The 20006-nt window shown below is 41.8% G+C and overlaps 2 protein-coding genes across 4 annotated transcripts in view; one reads left to right on the plus strand and one right to left on the minus strand.

The window, feature by feature from the left end:
* Positions 1 to 1490: 1490 nt before the first annotated feature.
* cd9a (CD9 molecule a) lies at positions 1491 to 12984 on the minus strand. 2 transcript variants are annotated; one of them, XM_061678265.1, is made up of 8 exons: positions 12820 to 12984; positions 8275 to 8377; positions 7508 to 7605; positions 6841 to 6915; positions 6626 to 6727; positions 2946 to 3035; positions 2254 to 2337; positions 1491 to 2182 (listed from the first exon to the last, which is right to left on the minus strand). In XM_061678265.1, the coding sequence occupies exons 1-8, from the start codon at positions 12886 to 12888 to the stop codon at positions 2117 to 2119; spliced, it is 687 nt and encodes a 228-aa protein (XP_061534249.1). In that variant the 5' UTR covers positions 12889 to 12984; the 3' UTR covers positions 1491 to 2116. The 2 variants fall into 2 exon arrangements, with proteins under 2 accessions (XP_061534249.1, XP_061534251.1); XM_061678267.1 differs by lacking the exon at positions 12820 to 12984 and adding an exon at positions 10203 to 10575.
* vwf (von Willebrand factor) overlaps positions 11842 to 20006 on the plus strand; it is a 45444-nt gene continuing 37279 nt past the window's right edge. The window contains exons 1-5 of one of the 2 annotated variants that reach the window (XM_061678262.1): positions 11842 to 11918; positions 14818 to 14940; positions 18118 to 18169; positions 18974 to 19117; positions 19679 to 19781. In XM_061678262.1, the coding sequence (XP_061534246.1) occupies positions 14920 to 14940; positions 18118 to 18169; positions 18974 to 19117; positions 19679 to 19781 (320 nt within the window). In that variant the 5' untranslated portion in view covers positions 11842 to 11918; positions 14818 to 14919. Of the gene's footprint in view, positions 11919 to 14817; positions 14941 to 18002; positions 18039 to 18117; positions 18170 to 18973; positions 19118 to 19678; positions 19782 to 20006 lie in introns of those variants that run through there. The other variant, XM_061678263.1, reaches the window with a different exon arrangement.

Raw genomic sequence — 20006 nt, forward strand, 5'->3', positions numbered from 1 at the left:
GACACGATTTGAGGAAATATGGGAGGTAGTTGGAATTGAAATAATTTTAGCAATCTTCATGGGATTGACCGTTTTTTTTGTATCGTTAAATTAAGGCAAACCTCAAAGCTTTTAAGCAGTTTTTTTTTAAGACAGGCCAATTTGTGTCCATGGGAAGAAGAACAAAGAGCAGCTTTAGGCCTTTCTTGTTGGAAAGGATGCTTTCACGCTTATGGCGTCATCAAACTAGCAGATCTGATTGATCTGATGAGCCAAACCATCATCCAATCAGCTAACAAGATATTTTTGAAAATGTCTGCCCATTTTTTCATTTTAAATTATATTTGTCTTTACCACACAAAAATAATTGTGAAACTAATCTCATGCTGTCTGATGTTAGAGGCTTACACAAGCATAGATAGCATTTCATACAGTATGTACAGTAATTCTACACTTCACATTACGCCAGTCAAATGTTAACACTGTTTTCTTTGGCATCTCCGGTAATCAATCAGTGCCCTATGCTTTGCTTTCCAACTAAAATTCCAAGTTAGTCATTAATCTATCACTGAAAATGTGCAGGTCCTCTTCTAGCCTGAGTGTTTACTTTGGCTAATCACCATGACTAGAGTATTTTTTAAATTTTATTGTTTAATTTTTTTTATAAACTTCTTTCTTATCTCAGTTTTTCTTGCTCTCTTCCCCCGGCCACCAGAAAACACATAAATTTACATACAATCTTTTTTTATAATCAGTGTTATCTTTAGCAGGAGTCAGGGTGGAGGCCCAGCTGTCAACAACCAAATCACTGTGTACTTCCCTGTTCTTTAATCACACCCGCACCAGGTGTACACATCACAGTGAGTTAGTTCATATAAAGTGGAGTAATGCGTTTTTGAAAAACAACTTTTTTGCTTCAAACTTGTTCTTCGGATCAAGCATGAGTCTTGCGTTAATAGTGGAAAAACAACCCCCATCTCGCTTCCTACATCCTGCCCAGAACTTAAGAGTTGAATTTGTTCTGTAACTCAGCTCATGACTCACTTGTATCTCAATTTGTGAGTGAGACGCGGGATGTTGGGTGTATGTTGTTGCGTTGTCTTCCGCCATTTACCACAAAGCTGGCTCGCAACACAAAGCATAACAATCGACTGAGCGACAGCTCGTAACTTAGGAAACTCAGAAGTCGGTGCGCTCATAAGTCAAGGTACCACTGTATTTTGGAAAATTGACTAGAATTTCTTGTACACAAATAATTTGGTCTGTTAAATTACACAACCAGTAAATGTTTTGTTCAGGTGCCTATTTCCCAAAATATGTCCGTATTCGAGCCGGATTGTAACGTCACTTGCTCGTGATAGAACCATTCCCACAGGCTGATTTCAGTGAGGCTCTAAAGAGGCTGTTAAGACAACTCCCAACTGTTTTAGATTGTGGAAAATCATATATAACATGCCTGGAAAGAAAAATGTGTGAGTCAGTGTTACCATATAAGAAAAACAGTCAAGATGTAGGTCTCCATTTTGGTTTATTTGACTCTTGAATCATCTGTTGGTGTGATATAAATCAACCAAATTCAATAAAATTACAAGGTATTCTGAAAATACATAACACTTCATGTGTGCATATATAAAGAGGAATGAAAAAACATGACACAAACAAGCATTTAGAAAGAGGTGAGCCAAAAAAATGTCACAAAGGATACCACTTGATTCTCAATTAGAAAAATGGTTTACAGCTCAGCATCCTGTTACTCTAATTCAAATGAATTCAACCATTCATTTGGCAGCTGATGCATTCTGCCAAAGAGGCGGTGGACTTATTTGGCTGTGATCCACATCTCCTTTTGCCAGTAGGTGAGAGGTCTCAATTGAGAAGTGATCAATAAATAATAAGCCAATCCAGTTAAGGTCATTTGCACAAGCACTAAATTCATTCGTGTGATCTCAATGTGGTACATTTTTCACTCAAGCACAGATGACACCCATTCTGGGCTGGGCCTGTCAACCATGTAGATGGAGGGTATGATTCCCCCCACATTGAACAAGCTGTGTTTCAATTGACAGTGGGAAGTCATGTGACTCTAAGAATGACATCATGCAACATTAACGAGGACTCTATAACGCTTTGGTGGGTGTCACACCACCTCTCGAGATTTCCTGATGGCACAGCACAGGAGCATGCTAAAGATCATCCCAAACACCTGCCAAGAGAGATGAACTGAGTTGCAGACATTGTCATTTGAGTGACGGGACTAGGCCAATCAGGCATTACCATTATGACCCCTATAGTGACGCCCACTCCTCCTATGATGTGCAGCTTTGAGTCAAACACCTCATCAATGGCATCGGGGCAGCTCTACAACACAGGAGCACAAAATTCATTTGGGCCTTTCTCAGACCTGTGGCGAAATGACTTGGAGAGCGGGCAAACGCTCTAGTTAAAACTGTTGTTTCCATAGAAACCACAGCAAGAAGGCTGAAGGAATGCGTCTGCAATGGAAAACCGAGAGCCCACACCATCATTATGTGTTTTTGATGTCTAATTACAGTTCTCACCCCAATAAAGTTTCAATCTTTTAAGAAGTGTCCATGAAGCCAGGGGTGAGCAAACTACGGCTCACTCAGTTCTTTAATCCAGCTCAAAGTATTATCAATAGTCGTGCATTTCTTGCGTTAATTTGGCTAATTATATATATTATAATATTTTTACATATTTAATAATTGCTTTTTAACTTTAATGATAAATTATACAATTTAATCATGAGTGATTTTGTCTTAAAATAAAACTGACATAGTTTGTTACGTTTGAAGCGCTTTTTTAATTATTACCTCATCTACGAATGTGCTGGACATAAGTCAGTTTTAAAACTTAACTGTGACTCCTGAGCACAAAAGTATGCCCACCCTTGCGTTGAGCAAACCACAGTTGTCGTCTCTTGATTAAAAGCAGTGTTGCGATCGTACCTTGGTGATGAGCTCCTCAAGTAACTCTCCTGGAGGACAAGTGTCCTTGGCAGCATCCAACACAGTACCAGTTGGACCGCAACAGTTTAGCTGGAACAATACAAAACAAAAACTAAAAACAGCTTTTTCTTTCACCAAAGAATTTTCTCAGTGGTGGTGTCAGTGTTTTTTTTTTTCTCTCTCTACTGTGTATACAAATCACATGCTTGTTCATAATGGGGTTTATAGCTGTAAGTGTCTATTTATGGCCTATTGAAACTAGATTAGTTGACTTAATCCCCCTCAACCTCCATTCTATCACTGTGTTATATACAGAACAGCAAAATGACAGCTTTGGTGTCAAGGAGCGTTAGACATGAATGGGTTGGGGACATCAATCCTTTCATTACATGCAAATTCAGTTTTTTAACACAAGTCTGTCACCAACAGAGTTGTATTAGTGTTTGACGACATGTCTGCTACATGCACAGAGGTGCAAACCGATTGATATTGAGGTAAGATTACACACCCAAGTAAATCTTTTATGAATTGTTTATTTGAATGTTGTTGGATTGTGACGTAAACATGGGTCTAATTTACATAATACAGCCCCAAAAATGAGTTTCTCCAAGAATAATTCGGCAGCTAGGTTTTGAAATGCTGCCTTACGAGTGAAAATGCAATCAATGCTCTTCCTGTTTTTATTAGGGCTCACATGCTCTTCCGAACAAGTATCCTTGACCCTAGTCGTCACGGTAACCAAAGCTGTAGTCTGTGTTGGCCCTGCAGTGGAGGGGGTGGGGCGAGCAGGGGCTCATTTGAGACAGGACTGGCCCCTCAAACCAGACTAACTTTAGCTGTAATTCATGATCTTTGGGGTATTTTGACGAAAGCGTGTCACAGATATTTTATTGAAGGTCAGATGACCAAGACGTTATGGGGTCAGTTAAAATTCACATTTGCATTGTTTATATGTTATGTATTACATGCACGTAACTTCCAGCAAGTTTTCAATCATAGATTAGCTAAAAATGAGGTTTTTACGACACATATTGAGTCCTCCCCGAACATACCCGAAGCTCAAGACGTGTGGTTACTCTATCCACCGCAAGGGCTACCAGAAGTGACGTTGCAATTGACAAACACAGCGCGCTACACACTATACGCAATGGCGAGCAACGTATTGGAATATGTGGAGGAGGAGGATTTCGACATACAGGAGCACCCTACTGCACTTGGCATCGTCCAAGCGTACATGTTTGAGCAGCGACGACGACGAGCAGCCAAGTAGCAGCGATACAACAGAAAAAGAGAGTGGCCACTGACTCGATGTGACGGTGTCTTGTTATAACAAGACAGTCACGGCTTGAAATAATACCAAAATTGTTTAGCACGACTATACGTATTATATATTGATATATGTTTCAGTGACACGGCACAAGCTTTTACATAGGATGCAGTACAGTGATCCCTCGTTTTTCACGGTTAATGGGGACCGGAACCCCCCGCGAAAGGTGAAAAACCGCAAAGTAGGATTGGTGCTGGTGTAGCTGGGGTTTTACCTTGGAGAAAAACATGGTGATGGGTAGTTGTTGTCTTTGTTTTTTCTTTTGCTTCAAAATTCCCCTGTACAAGGACATGACCTCGTCAACACGATTGCGAAACTCGACAGCTCGAACCATATTGTCGTCAATGTCTTGTGCAAATCGTTGCATTGCCCTTGCCATGTTGCACAATTGTTGCAGGTTCTCCAAGGTAAAGCCACGCTTTTCAATTTCTTCTTCGTCTTCCTCTTCGTTCTCTTCCTCACTTGCAGACTTTGTCATTTCAAGGAGGTCTTCATCTGTCAGTGGGTCCGAGTGGCAATCGATGAGGGCGCTGACGTCTTCTTCCGTCATGTCGACAAATCCTTCACCCCTTATGATGCGAGCCAGCCTCACCACCTTCTCCACCGCTGAGTGATGAACTTCGTCAGGAGTAAAGCCTGGATAGTCGTGCGCCACGTTCGGCCATAATTTCTTCCAGCTATAATATATGGTCTCACTTTTCATGTCCTTTAATGCTTGCTGGATATTAGACAAACATGAGGCAATGTCGTAACTACGCCAGTATGCTTTCAAGGTGAATTCTTCATTGTCGTCATCGGGCGAGATTTGGTCGTAGAGAGCTTTGGCCTTTGTCCTGACCGTATTAGTGTCCAAACTCACTGTCTTTTCCCTGCAATCCACAATACCAATGCAGCTTCCATTTCCACAATTCTCTTATTACGCGCGGAGTTACCACGCGTTTCGCTTCCTTATTGAAGGTTATTGAAGCAGTTTTGCGGAGTTTGTCTCTTTCCTTCCGGTCTTTGTCTCTTTCCAGCGCTGTGACGTCACACGAGCCAAACAGCCTGTTCATTCGGCGTTGTGTGCTTTTGTTCCACGCTGTTGTTCCCATCCTTGTACATTTGTCGTCTCATGATTTAACAATGTAACAATGGTTTATTGTGTGGTATTTGGTTGTACAAATGGTTCAGGCAGTGGCGAGAGTTTTTTTTTTTTTCCCCCCAAGTGAAAAAGGAATGCGTGACCAGTGGATGGGGAAAGTCACTCGACAGGGGAAGAGATGTGGTCCGCTATGAGTGCCTCGCAAGCATTCCAAACTGTGCTGATCACTTCGAACCGGCGTGTTTTGAGAAAGACTTAGCAGAAAGCATTGGATAAAGAGGTAGAGGCTGAAACCAGCTGCGGTGCCAACTATTTTTCCTACGGCCATCGGGACATCCACCGCCAGCAAGAGAACTAAATCTCGCAGCCGCCACAATGCACCAGCGAACAAAGAGGTGAGGATTTCTTTGTATACACCTACGACTCTAGTATGGTTACTATGCACTGGGGAGAAGGAAAAAAAGACCCACGCAGTACTTTTCAGTACTGTCGGCTGTACTTTTGCCTATATGACAAGCCAACAGACCTTCTGTGCGGCGTGTTATAACGCTACTCGAGCGAGGGGCACACAATATATAGGAATACTGCATCCTATGTAAAAGCTTGTGCCTTGTCACTGAAACATGTATGAATATATAATGCGTATAATCGTGCTCAAAAATATCGGGGACCCCAAGGGTGCCATTATTTCAAGCCATGACTGTATAAAAAGACATGCTTTTGACATACTGTCACATCGAGCCGGTGGCCACTCTCTTTTTCTGTTGTAAAGCTGCTACTTGGCTGCTCGTCATCGTCACTGTCAGGTTTCGAGCTCCTTCTCCTTGCTCGCCATTGCGGATAGTGTGTAGCGCGTAGTGTAGTGTTTGTCAATTGCAACGTCACTTCTGGTAGCCCTTGTGGTGGCTGGAGTAACCACACCCTGGTGTCTTGAGCTTCGGGTATGTTCGGGGAGGCTCAATATGCGTCATAAAAACCTCATTTTTAGCTAAACTATGGTTGAAAACTTGCTGGAAGTTACATGCATGTATTACACATAACAAACAATGCAAATATGAATAACATCTTTGTCATCTGACCTTTAAGACACATGAGTACAGTTTTAAAATGTTGCAGGAGGAAAGTATAATTAGTCACCTTTAAGTACTTATTGTTTGCATGATTAACAAGTGCCCCGTGATCTTCGCTGACTCCTTACAGCCACAGTTCTCTTAGTAACGTCTACGTGCTAAACTCCTTTTTATAAATATGGTAAGAATGAAAGAAGCTCACGCCAGTTTGAATCACGCGCAGAGTCTCTTTGAGACGTTCATCCTTTGTTTCCTTGTAGTTGTTGAAGGTCTGCACGTAGAATGTGGTAATGTCATCCACCACCTGCCACGCAAGCAGAGAAAATGTTCACTTGCATGTGCCTTCCACTAGAACTTGTTTCGTCTGGCAAGTAAGACTATATATATATACTTACGCACTTTAGCCAAGTGTGTTACCTTGCTCTGGTTGGAAAATCCCCAGATACCAGCAGCGACTTCAATGGCAAAGATGATAAGCAGGAAGAAGAAAAACTGCACCAAGGATAAAGGGAGTTACAATGCTGTCTGCGCATGTCTGTTGGCACGTACGAACAAGTCAGGTCATCTGTGCCGAACTGAACTTGATTGACATAGAACCCTCCTACTGGGAGATTTAGTACAAGACGATTAAGGCCAGACGCGAGGCGAGGAGTGAGCCACACAGGAAGTGAACGAGTAAGATCAAAGCCTGCTGGCTGGCCTTGGCCCTGTTCAGTAAATGCTGTTTGATGCAAACGGGCATTTCAAAGGCTCAGGGTCAATTCACATTCCACTCAGGCTAACAATGCAATGTAACACAATTAAAAACAAACTGTTGACATTTTGTATAAATGAATAAAATGAAAGCAATGTTTCCAGTTGGTCTCCCATCCAAGTACTGACCGCACCTGCCCCTGATTCGCTTCCGAAATCTGGCAAGATCGGGCGTTCTCAGAGTAATCTTTATGCACCTACTCAGTGGAGTAGCATTTAATTGTTATGTTTACTACATTGCAAGCATGAATAGATGAACAAAGATAACAAAAAATTGTAGTACATAGCTGCATCACAGTGATCTGGAATCACTGGGATAAATGATACATACCAGTCCCAGCATGCAAGGAGACTCCTGGATGGCACCGCAACATCCAAGAAATCCTACGACCATCATCAATGCCCCAGCTCCGATCAGGATGTACACGCCTACATGGGCCGACGACAAACGTATCAATCTCTGCTAATGATTTGGCAGCTAGGCTCTGGACAACACAGAAGCACTATCATTCAAAGCCAAAACCAAAGCAGAGCTGCAGTGCAGATTACCGTTCGCTGACAGCGTGAACAGCATTGGCTCCTGATTATCGGCAACATACTTGAATGTTCAGTGTTCATCGTTGATGGTCGACTTAAGGATGAGGTGTATTTGTAATCGGCGAGGACACCGCTACACTTATTGACAAGTCTAATTTGGCTGCTTTGCAAAATATGTCTCCTTTAAATTAAAACTGATGCAACACACCTCAAGGTAAGACAATGAAACCCTGGGTTTTCTTCCAGACAACCCAAAAATGTCTTGTCATGTACTACAATCATTTTCTGAGGTTGGAATGTTGAATTTGATGATGTTTTTGAGCATCAGTAGTAAGAGTACTAGTTGTGCCTCAGTCCCAGCTATTGTAAGCCACTTTGCACTCAACATTTCCCATTCAATATAACACAGTGTAACATTTAACAATTCCAGTGCCATTCATCAGTAGTGGATCTCAACATGACAAATAAAGCGGTGACTCTTCATTAAACACAATGCACCCAAAGCGAACTGATTCGTAATCATTGGTTTAAACACAGCACTTGTGCTGAAAAGCCTCTTACCGGTGTAAAATACATATGGAGAATCTGGTCCTTCAAAAAGGCCTTTGGTCTTGGGATCTAATCTCAACCACAGGCCGATGGCAAAGACGGCAGTACCTGCAAGCTGAAACACACAAGACTTGAGTTCATTTGACGTAATCATAGACCGGTTGCCAGACCTGTCTGAAAGGGGGCACATGAAACGCACCGGAAACCCACTTTTCATTTCATAAATACCAGGAGGACTCATTCAAACATTTAGTATTGTATTTGAAAGCAAGCTTCAACCCAGTGTCTTTTTCCGCGGACAGGAATAAAAAAAGGAAAAGAAAAACTTCTTCATTTTATGTTGTAGTATATTTAATAGTAACACAATCAGACTTCCTTTGCAAGGGCCAAATGTTTGGAGATCTGTATTCAAGCCAAGCATCTTTTGTGGCTGGTTTTCTTTTCTGTACGAAACGAGTTCCAATGGCGCTTTGAGTACCGGTATTTAAGGTCGCCAACCCATTTTTCCCTCCTCGCATACTGTTGTACTAGGAGTGTGCCAATACTCGTTCAGCTCGAGTTATTTACAATTAGTACATATTTTACAGAAATGTCATGCTATGCCATAATGCCAGGCAAAAGCATTGCAGATTCACTGTGAAAAAGGTGCAGGACTGTTGCGTGCCAACATTGACATGTTCGTCACGTAGGCCTGCGCACCTCAAATTATTTTCAGTAAAGCCGTGATTGGCTGTTGCAGATTCCATTGCCCATAAATCAAACAAAATCACACCATCGGCTCTTTACATTTTTCATGTCATAGTGATAAAGAACTCAACACTAGTATTTCTTAACACAAAAAATAGCTACCATGATAAAATAAAATAAAAATTAAATGAGAAAATGTTTATTTTTAGAGAAACGTGCCTCAAGTGGGGCACAAGCATCTTGGTGGGTGGGCACGGCCCTCTACGGCCCACCCGTGGCGGCGAGTGTGGGCACAGGACACTTCATTTGGTACACATGCACAATCTAATTTTATTTTCCCCAACCTATATTAAGTTTAGACACAATTTTACTTTGGAAAAATTTCACAGCACTCAAATGCTAGTAATACTTTTATTGTTTTGGCCTAATCACAAAATCAGCAAATAATGGAGGGTAGGTTACCCCAAAAAAATTGTGAATTGCCTTTCCAGGAATATGCGGAGGTTCACAGTATATAACGATGATCTCGTCTTACTTTACTCACAAACTTACTGACTGAAATCTTCTTCCATCTAATGGAAGTGCATTTACATGTTGTGCCTGTCACTATATGTCGCCGGCATAGATTAACAAATGACTGTACACTATTTGTTGTAAATAAATAATCCTTTTCAGACCAACAGTGAAATTGCACAATTTCCCTAAGCACACACCATGATGTCTCACAGCACATAGGTTCGAATCACTGATCTAATCCATTACAAGAGCGACATTTGAAAATGTGTCCAGTTTACACCACTGTAAAATATAACCAAAAAATAAACAGACTGTATTATGAAAATAATATCTCCATGACAGACAGTATCAATCAAAACAAAACATTATCTTTGTTAAGACATGAAATAAACCTCTGGCATTGGAGCTTATATGTTGTGCGAGCATACCTAATGTTTTAGCAGATGTGTGTGCGATTTTGCGGGAATTCCTCCACTTGACAGTCATCCATGCGCAAAGCCATTTTGTTTTGACCGCACACGCTTAAACATGACAGTTGAACGTCTTCACATTCACTGATAGTGCGTACATGCTCTAAATATAACCCCACGCATCTGTATTGTATTGTTTTTTTTCTCCATTTTTGACACACAAAAGTTTAAACTGTGTAGAATTCACCCCCCCCCCCCTCCTTCCGTCTAACTCCCGAATACACCCACACATACTCACACACATTAGGAAAAATGAAGTACACCTACCCAGAAGAATAAGTTGAATATAAACATGAGATACTTGAGGCACCTGATCCCCCCAACGACAGCCATGCTGACTGGTTTGTTGGCAAACTTGAAATTCCTGGGAGGAAGTAGTGTTCGCGTGAGCCGGAAAAAAACCGAGGCGTTTGAAAGTGAAAACGTTCTCAATGCCACGCCTTCAGTTGCCTGAATGCACACTCGGGGAGTGGCGAGAAAATGGGCCTAACTCAACAAACTGAACTGCCCATGTTCGACTTCCTCTTTGTTTCACGCTTGCACAGATTGCGGCTACGGCGAGTCCTGTGCGAGAAGCTGCAAGTTGCTATCTTGGCATTGAACCAAGATAGCAACGCATCTGATGGCAACACAGAAGGCCCTGTTGGAACATGCTGACATCTAATGTCTTGTTTATTTTCTCACCTGCTGTCTCAACCATGTACTACAGGACTAAACGTGTTGAAACACACCTCTTAATCAATTCATCGATCAGTTGGCTCGACGTCTTAAGCGGGGTACCCACGTACTGATTTTTAATATCTTAACCGATATTTTTAAATGTGAGAAACCCCACGCGTGATGAAAAAAATGGCATGTGTATTCTAACTATTCCTATCGCAGGGCTGTCCAAACTTTTCCTTAGAGGCCGCAAACAGAAAAATCTAAATCACCACTTTGACTTTATTGTATTAAACACCCTAAAACCAATCCATCAAAGAACGATGTATTTTTTAAAAATAGTTTTGTAATAACTTCTAGGTACGGGCTTTCTATTAAAGGTAATGAGGCAAATAGTTTAGAATTGTCCGGTATTTTGGGGTGGCCCCGTGGCCCTGTATTCCACTTGAATAGATCCGCCCCTGCACTGAACAGTAGGTGACTAACATCTTCTCATTCAGAAACAAAAACAAAACAATCTAGAAAGCAGCCCATTTTGAAAATTGTTTCTCGAGGATCACTAATGTGATATGTTCACAGATCGGACCTTGACATGGAAAAAAATATTTTTCTTCTGTAACGGAATTAACTTGATTCATCGTTATGAATGACTTTTTTTGCTGTAAAAGGTTTATTTGCATCTTTGCACGTCTCGGAAAGCTCTATTTAAAACCAATTCATTAGTAGCAGCGGTAGTCGTAGTAGTCGTCAGAAGAATTTGAGTCTTGCAACAGCACCGACATCGGCGATCTTCCCAATTGGCTTTTACTACATATGTCACAATTACGGAGTTTATTGTTCATTTAAGAGTGTCGGCTCGGAGTGTCTTCTGAGCAGATCGGTTGTAGAAAATCTCTCTGAAATGTGGCTCTTCGTAAATTTCTTAGGTTCACCTATAGTGGCTGGCGCAGGCCATTTTGATTGTCATCCTTGTTCACCCGATTTTTTTTTATTTTTAGCACGTTCCCGAAAGGTGGGTAGTGGTTAACGCGTCTGCCTCACAGGCAGGAGATCTGGGTTTGGATCTCCTTTGAAACGTCCCTGTGGATTTTGCACATTTCGCCCCGATGCTTGTGTGGATTTTCTCCAGTTACCAAACTGAAAACGAATTTTTTTTATATGGGGTGAGTGTGAATGGTTGTTTGCCCTGTGATTGACTGGCAGCCGGTCCAGGGTGTACCCCGACTCTCGCCTCGTCAGCTATTCCAGCTCACCCATGAACCTAATGACGACAAGTGTGATAGAAAATGGATAAATGTTCCCAGCATATAACTCTACACATAGGTAACAACTTTTCAGATGGCAAATTCCTCCCAAATTTCTATGATAAAATCATTGTGATGGTTTCTAATGTAATATTCATATTTCTTCAGATGGTTATATTTGGCAGGGTTCTTCACTGTAAACTAAAATACTCAAAATTATCTACAAAAAAAAAAATCATTACATATTTTCATTTTTGTAATGAATCTAAATGAGATTCGCTTTTTAAAGCATACTCTTAATTTAATGAGATGCACTTCAATATTTATAGCAGTGTTTATTTCCACAGTGTACGTCCTCTCACACACGCGGACACATACGAACCCCACCCCCACACCCTTGTGATGTATTGTTGTGCTCATTTCTATCTATAGCTGCAAAACTTAAAATCACCATAAAAGGCCAAAACATCCTTGTGAAGACACACACACACAGTTTAACATATACAGTTCTCGATAAACAAACAGACAGTTGGGACACACCCCACGGGGTTAGTGGGACTGCGGGACATAAATAGCGTGCATGGGATCTCCAAGACGCACACACACACACAGTCCCCCCCCCCCCCCCCCCTCTCCCCTCCCCCACGTGACCGTGCACAAGTCTGCAGTCAATAAATGACAGACTGGCTCAATTATTGTTTTTGTTTTTTTGCGCAACCATTTTTCAATGCCGTGCGCGCAAACCGTCCGTGTGCTCCGTGGAAGTGGGTCATTTGGCCACTGGGGAGGATTACAAGCAGCAGCCCCGCTGAGCCACGTGCCGGGACTATGTTTATCTTGGTAATCCGGTGCAAAAAAAAATAAAGAAATAAATCTCGACCCCGTTAGGACACACTGCGACAATTTGAAGGTTTGCACTCGCGACGCAAGCCTCGTCAGTACGCAGACCCAAATACATTCTAGTTTTGAAACGCACTTACCCAGAAGACCAGGTTGAAGGCGAACATTAGGTACTTGATGAGCATCTCTCCGCCGGATAGCGCCGCCATGACGGCGACGACGACGACGAGTCTCGTGCAGGAGGAAAGGATTCGAACCTTACAAGTAGTGTGGTCGCTCAGTGAGGCGCTTGTCCACGCGTGGCGCTGCTGGGGCGCGCTCGTAGAGGATCCCGCCCCCCAACCCCCCGGCTGCAAACCAGCCAAGCGTAAAAGGCTGGATATGCTCCCAACACTGCACTAAATCCTTATAGTTACGTTTTTTTTTTTTTTTACGTGCTTGTCAATGCATTACGTCGCCCTCAAGTGCACAGGACGACGACGTTATTGTCAGACTCGTTCCTGATTAAATTCGGTGGCACAAGCGATGATGTCATTCTTCCGCGATAAGTAAAGCGCTTGCAAGGTCGCTGTCTCGTAGGAAGCCGGCATTACTGTATACTGCACTTGAACGAACATGCCTTTGCTTCATTGGAAGAACTATTCACCCATCAATTTTCAGTACCACTTTTACTCTTTTTAAACTGTAATATATTTAATAGTAACACAATCAGACTTCCTTTGCAAGGGCCAAATGTTTGGAGATCTGTATTCAAGCCAACCATCTTTTCTTTGAGGTTCGACATCAAAGGACTTCCTTCAACCATTTGTATGTTTATTAGGGTTTTCATTCTCCGCCCAGATAGTAACGTGTCTTGGGTTCACAACAGGCGTCCCGGTCTGCCAAGAGGATGGATTTGCATCTTACAAGATGAGGGAACCGGGTGTGAGCGTAGCTAGAAGGTGAGGCACCAGCTGGCGGGTGCGATTCCAAATATGGTCATGAGGAACGGCCATCTTCCGGGTGCACCCAGGGAGGGGCTAATTCCACGCCCAGAGAATTAAACCTTGATAAACTGAGATCCAGGGCAATTCGGGGGCTTTTTCGTCGTTCTGGCAATGTAAGCAGCTGTTATGTCACTAAGGCTTGTTCAATAAATCGAATTAGCCCAAAGGCCAAGTGTCTCGAAGTCTTCATTCATCCCTTGCCCGACGGACGTCGGAGTTCTCCCGGGTGACCTCCGACTCGGAACCACAGGCGAAAAAAACCCACCACAAAACAAACAAGGCGGCACGGTGTCCGACTGGTTAGAGCGTCAGCTTCACAGTTCTGAGGACCCGGGTTCAATCCCCTGCCCCGCTTGTGTGGAGTTTGCATGTTCTCCCCGTGCCTGCGTGGGTTTTCTCCGGGCACTCCGGTTTCCTCCCACATCCCCAAAACATGCATGAATTGGAGACTCTAAATTGCCCGTAGGTGTGAATGTGAGTGCGAATGGTTGTTTGTTTGGCTGGCAAACAGTTCAGGGTGTACCCCGCCTCCTGCCTGATGATAGCTGGTCACGCCCGCGACCCTAGTGAGGAGAAGCAGCTCAGAAAATGGATGGATGGATAAAGTATTCAAACTCACATTCACACCGAAGGACAATTTTTTGTCTTCAATCAACCTCACATGTTTTTGCGATGTGTAATGTTGAATATGGAGTACCCGCAAAAAAAACACTAAACACGGGGAGAACACAAAGCCTTTTCCTCACTTCAACATGCTTCCTTGACACCAATTCCTACTTACCTATTTGCCAGGGCTTTGGCGCAATCTTGTTGCATCTTTGAGCATTGTAGAAAAAAAATGCAATTAGGTAATTGTTATTATTATTATATAAAATTTATTCGGCTATTAGCTCGGGATATGTTTCACCCCCCCCCCCCCCCCCCCAAAAATATATATAAATAAATACAGCGGCTGAAATAAGTACAGTAATTTCTCGTGTATATTGCGCACCCATGTATAATACGCACTCCAAAAGTTGACCTCAAAATTCTGGAAAACCCTTCTACCTATGTAAAAGCATTTTTACAATGCATGATTTTGTGTCTACCTAATTTAAAAACATGAAGTATTATCTGTATTGTGTGTTTTTTTTAAAAATAATTATTCTGAAGGTACTGGCAACCAGTTCGGGGTGTACCCCGCCTCCTGCCCGATGACAGCTGGGATAGGCTCCAGTACGCCCGCGACCCTAGTGAGGAGAAGCGGCTCAGAAAATGGATGGATGGATTCTGAAGGTAAGCACTTTATTTGAACACGTAATACTTTCTTTTTATTTACTTGCTCTTATTTTGAAATTCACAGCCCTACTTTTATTTAGTAAATGAGAAAAGACACAATTGTGCTCATATGTTTGATAACCCAGGCAGAATTTGTAAGATGGGTACAATTCTTTAAAGAAAACATGAAGGGCCAGTTGAAACACATTTAATTTTATTTTAATGGGATTTAAATTAAACTGTCAAGCATTATCATTATACAAAACATGTCGTTGTTCAGTCAAGAGTCGTATTGAAAAACACAATATTTCACAAATTCTTTATGTGAACTTATGAGCACAACTGTAGATATATGCAGTCATACGTACCCGTCATATTGGAATGAAAGTGTAGGCTACACCTATTTCATAACCTCTAGGTGGCGGTGGCATACTAGAATGAAATCGTACACCTTTCTCATAACCTCTAGGTGGCGGTGGCATATTGGAATGGAAGTTTACAGCTTTTTTATAACCTCTAGATGGCGGCATATATTTATAAAATGTGAAAGTTTTTTTTCCATTTTCCACTATACCTATGTATAATGCGCACTATTGACTTTTGAGCTTTTTTGGGGAGTGTGTGGGGGTGTGTGCATTATACATGAGAAATTACGGTATTTAACACATCACAGTTTTTCTCACTTAATATATTTAAGTGATATTTATATTTATATTCACATGAAATTTCACCAAATAAGTAATCCATACATACAAAGTAGAACAAGTTATCTGCAGTAATGTGAAATGACACAGGGAAAAAGTATTGAACACACCAACTGGTATTTATTTAATACTTTGTATAAAAGCCTTTGTTTGCAATGACAACTTCAAGACGCCGCCTGTATGGAGAAACTAGTCGTGTATATTGCTCTGGTGTGATTTTGGCCCATTCCTCCACACAAGCAGTCTTCAAATCTTGAAGGTTCCGTGGGGTTCTTTTATGGACCTTGAGTTTCAGTTCTTTCCATAGATTTTCGATTGGATTCAAGTCTGGTGATTGGCTCAGCCATTCTATCAGCTTTATTTTTTTTTCTTTGAAACCAATTGAAAGTTTCCTTGGCAGTATGTTTTGGATCATTATCCTGATGGAATGTCCACCCACGTTTCATTTTCGTCATCCTCGTAGATGGCAGCAGATTTTTGTCAAGAATGTCTCGGTACATTTGCCCATACATCCTTCCTTCAATAATGTGAAGTTTACCAGAACCATTTGCTGAAAATCAGCCCCACACCATCATGTTCCCACCTCTGAACTTCACTGTTGGTATGGTGTCTTTAGGGTGATGTGCAGTGCCATTTCTCCTCCAAACGTGTGCATTATGGCATCCAAAGAGTTCAATTTTGCTCTCATCCGACAAGACTATGTTCTCTCAGGATTTAACTGGCTTGTCCAAATGTTGTTCAGCAAACTTTAAACAAGCTTTGACATGCTTTTTTTTGTCAGCAATGGGATCTTGCGTGATGAGTTTGCATACAGGCCATGGCGGCGGAGTGCATTACTCACTGTTCTCCTTGTGACAATAGTACCTGCTAATTCCAGGTCTTTTTGACGCTCTCCACAGGTGGTCCTTGGCTCTTGGGCAACTCTTCTGATTATTCTGTGCCCTCCTCTGTCAGGAATTTTGCGAGGAGCACCTGATCGAGGCAAATTTATGGTAGTATGATTGGCTTTCAAACCGCCACGGTGGGTGACTTTCCTCCCACATCCCAAAAACATGCATGGTAGCTTAATTGAAGACTCTAAATTGCCCGTAGATGTGAATGTTAGTGCGAATGGTTGTTTGTTTCTGTGTGCCCTGCGATTGGCTGGCGACCGGTTCAGGGTGTACCCTGCCTCCCACCCGAAGATAGCTGGGATAGGCTCTAGCAGCCCGCGACCCTAGTGAAGATAAGCGGTAAAGAAAATGGATGGATGGATGGATGGATGATTGGCTTTCCACTTACGTATTATGGCCCCAACCGTGCTCACTGGAACAGAATCTTAGATATGCTCTTGTAACGAATGCCATCGTTATGTTTTGCAACAATTACTTTGCCATGGTCTTGAGACAGTTCTTTCTTCTTACTCATCATAAGATGTGTCTTGACTCACACCTTGGCAATGAGACCTTTTTGTAGGCCATCAATTAGGGCTGAACCATCTGATATTCATTTGCACTGACAAGGTGCTGGATTGCTGTTTGATTATTGATAGATTTTAGATGTCTTGGTTTTCCATGCCTTTGTGCACCTCTCTTTCGTCATGTGTTCAATAGTTTTTCCCTGTGTCATTTCACATTATTACACACAACTCAATTTCTGATCTTATTTGTTCTACTTTCTTTGAATGGATGGATGAATTGGGTTGTTCGCAACATCTGGTGAAAATGTCATGTCAATAGCACCTTTGGAAATATATTTCATAAGAAAAATGGTGTTGTGTTAAATACTTATTTCAGCTGCTGCAAGTGAATTTGAATTTGAAAATATATTTTTTTATTCCGTCCAGTGTCCTGATTCTTTCTCCAGCTGATAGGAGATGTTTTAACCTTTTCCAAATAACTTGTTCCCATTGTTTGCGAACGACGTTTGGCGTAAATTAGTCATGTGTTTGTGCTTGTGGCTACCAAATCCTCAGTTCTCGCCTGAGATATCTTCCCCTTCAGTATGTTTTGCAGTACAATTGTTTGGGTTGGCACAGACGTTGGCTTGTACCACCAGACTAATCACTCAGCCAGACCATCCGTTGGCATATCCTGCTATTGTCTTACTGAGGCGGTCTGATGGTGTCACTCGACATGCATGGACTGATATTCTGGCCTTCTTGACATGACCTGGTGTAGGGGGAGGGATGTTAAGGCCGCGATAGCAGGGTGGGAAGGACTTCTCTTGATATAAATGAAGAATATTTAAGTTGGGCTTTTGAGTTTTTGACCACATTCTCATTTTAGCCTGTTATGTGACATAGTCCGTCAGGGCGTTCCACCATGTAAAGGCTGGAAGTGCAGCATTTTTTCGGGATTATATTAGTCTTTTTTTTGTTCTTTTTTTTTTTTTTGCAAGATTTGTTGATTAGCTGAGTGTGGAGCCATGGAGGTACAGTATTAATGTTTCAGGAAGTTAATTTAAGAGGCTCATGGAAATGAAGCATGTCATTGTGTTGTTTTTTTTCCAGGTGTGCGCGTGCAGATGTTTGAGAGGAATTTGGCTTCTGCTACATCTGACAGGTAGGTGAAAAAAATCCCATGATAAACTCTCTGATTAAATTTTTCATTTACTCTTTGGCACAATGGTTCTCCAAGTAGTGGTCATCACGTTTGCCTCACAGTTTTGAGATTCTGTCTTTGAATCTTGCGTGGTGTTTGCATGCTGTCACTTTGCTTTGGTGGGTTTTCTCCAGGTACTTCGTCTTCCTCCCACATCCTAAATTCCAAATTAAAGCTACAAGCAGTGATGAGCAGGCCTTTGGGTCACCATTTTATTTATTTATTTAATTTTTTTATGGTGAATCCCTGATATGAACATTAAAGTTTTGACGCTATGCTCCACCCACATTAGGAGGTGTTGGCAAAAGGGCATGCTTCTGGCTGGGGCAATTTTTGTCAAATTCCAGAGTAGGACTCCTTGAGACTTTTTTGCATCATTTTATGACAGACATGTCCACACAATTTTGTGCTGATGGTTGAAACCAGTGTCAGGGGCCAAGTTTTTCCAAACTTTCTAGTGGGTTCGCTGCTGAGGGAGTTTTACGGGGGTCGAGTAGGCGATCCCTAAAATACATACACTGTCACCAGGATACAGATGCTTGCAAAAATCTGTGAATTTTCCAGCAATGTTGAGGCCCCACACAAGGCCTTAATTGTAAGTATTAAGCCAAGCAAAAGACAATTCATACAAATCACTTTTTTTGTGTGTTGTTAAACTCTAAAATGGGTAGTTTTGCAAGATAACAGGAGGGTTGTGTAACGCGTGGTGCTCATAAAGATGTTGAAAATATTGGTGTGTGTGTGTGTGTGTGTGTGTGTGTGAAGCATGCGTGGCAGGTATGACGGGGAGATGCAGCCTCTTTGGTCGACACCACATCCACACCTTCGACGGGGTTTTGTACCAGTTTCCTGGCGACTGCAGCTACCTCTTGGCAGGGGATTGCAGACATCGCTCCTTCACTCTGCTGGGTGAGCCCAACAAAGAAACATTGTCGAGCATTGGTGGACATAGTATGATGCTTTTTATTTATTGTATTAAACAATTTTTTAAATTATTTCTTACCTAATTAATCCTAAATAACACGGATAACAATGAGAATGAATTATTTTATTAGCAAATAAACAATTATATCAATAAAATGAAGTATTTTACATGCACATTTTATACACATGCACTTTTTTTTTTATATACCTCATCTACAAATGACCTGGCCCATCTGTCCATTTAAAAAATCAAATGTGACCATTGAGCACAAAGGTATGCCTACCCCCGCCATAGAGCCTAGAGCCAATACAAGAGCTGTATCAAAAACTTAATAATTTGATTACATGTTTAGTCAATTGAGAAGCTAAATATTAGAAGCAGTACATTGCTGCAAACACAGATTTTAAAAAACCCATACATTTATTGTCTAATGAGTACCACTTTGACAGTGTCAATCAAATGGATTGTGAAGACACTGGTTTGTGTCAGTGCTTCGTTTTGGTGCGGCAGAAGTAAAACAATGTGCACTGTGGATTGACCTTCAGGTGATTTTGTCGGGGGCAAAAGAACCGGAGTCACGCTGTTTCTCGAGGACATCTTTGAGCTGCATCTGTCTGTCGACGGAAGACTCTCTCAGGAAGAAACTAGGTAAAACTCGACGTCACAGAGAAACCGAAGAAAGTACTGTAAAAAAAAATTAAATAATAAAGACCCTGGAGAGTGATTTCACTTATTTGTTTCTAAATACATTACATGTTTGGAGATAAGTTTTAAAAATGTGCAAAGACTCAGTACAATTAGGACTGAATTTTGAGATATAATCTTAAACTCTTTCACCATTTCAGTTGTCCAGATTTATGGGGCGTGGCTAAA

Source organism: Phycodurus eques, chromosome 5 (assembly GCF_024500275.1).
Source record: "Phycodurus eques isolate BA_2022a chromosome 5, UOR_Pequ_1.1, whole genome shotgun sequence".
NCBI lineage: Eukaryota > Metazoa > Chordata > Actinopteri > Syngnathiformes > Syngnathidae > Phycodurus > Phycodurus eques.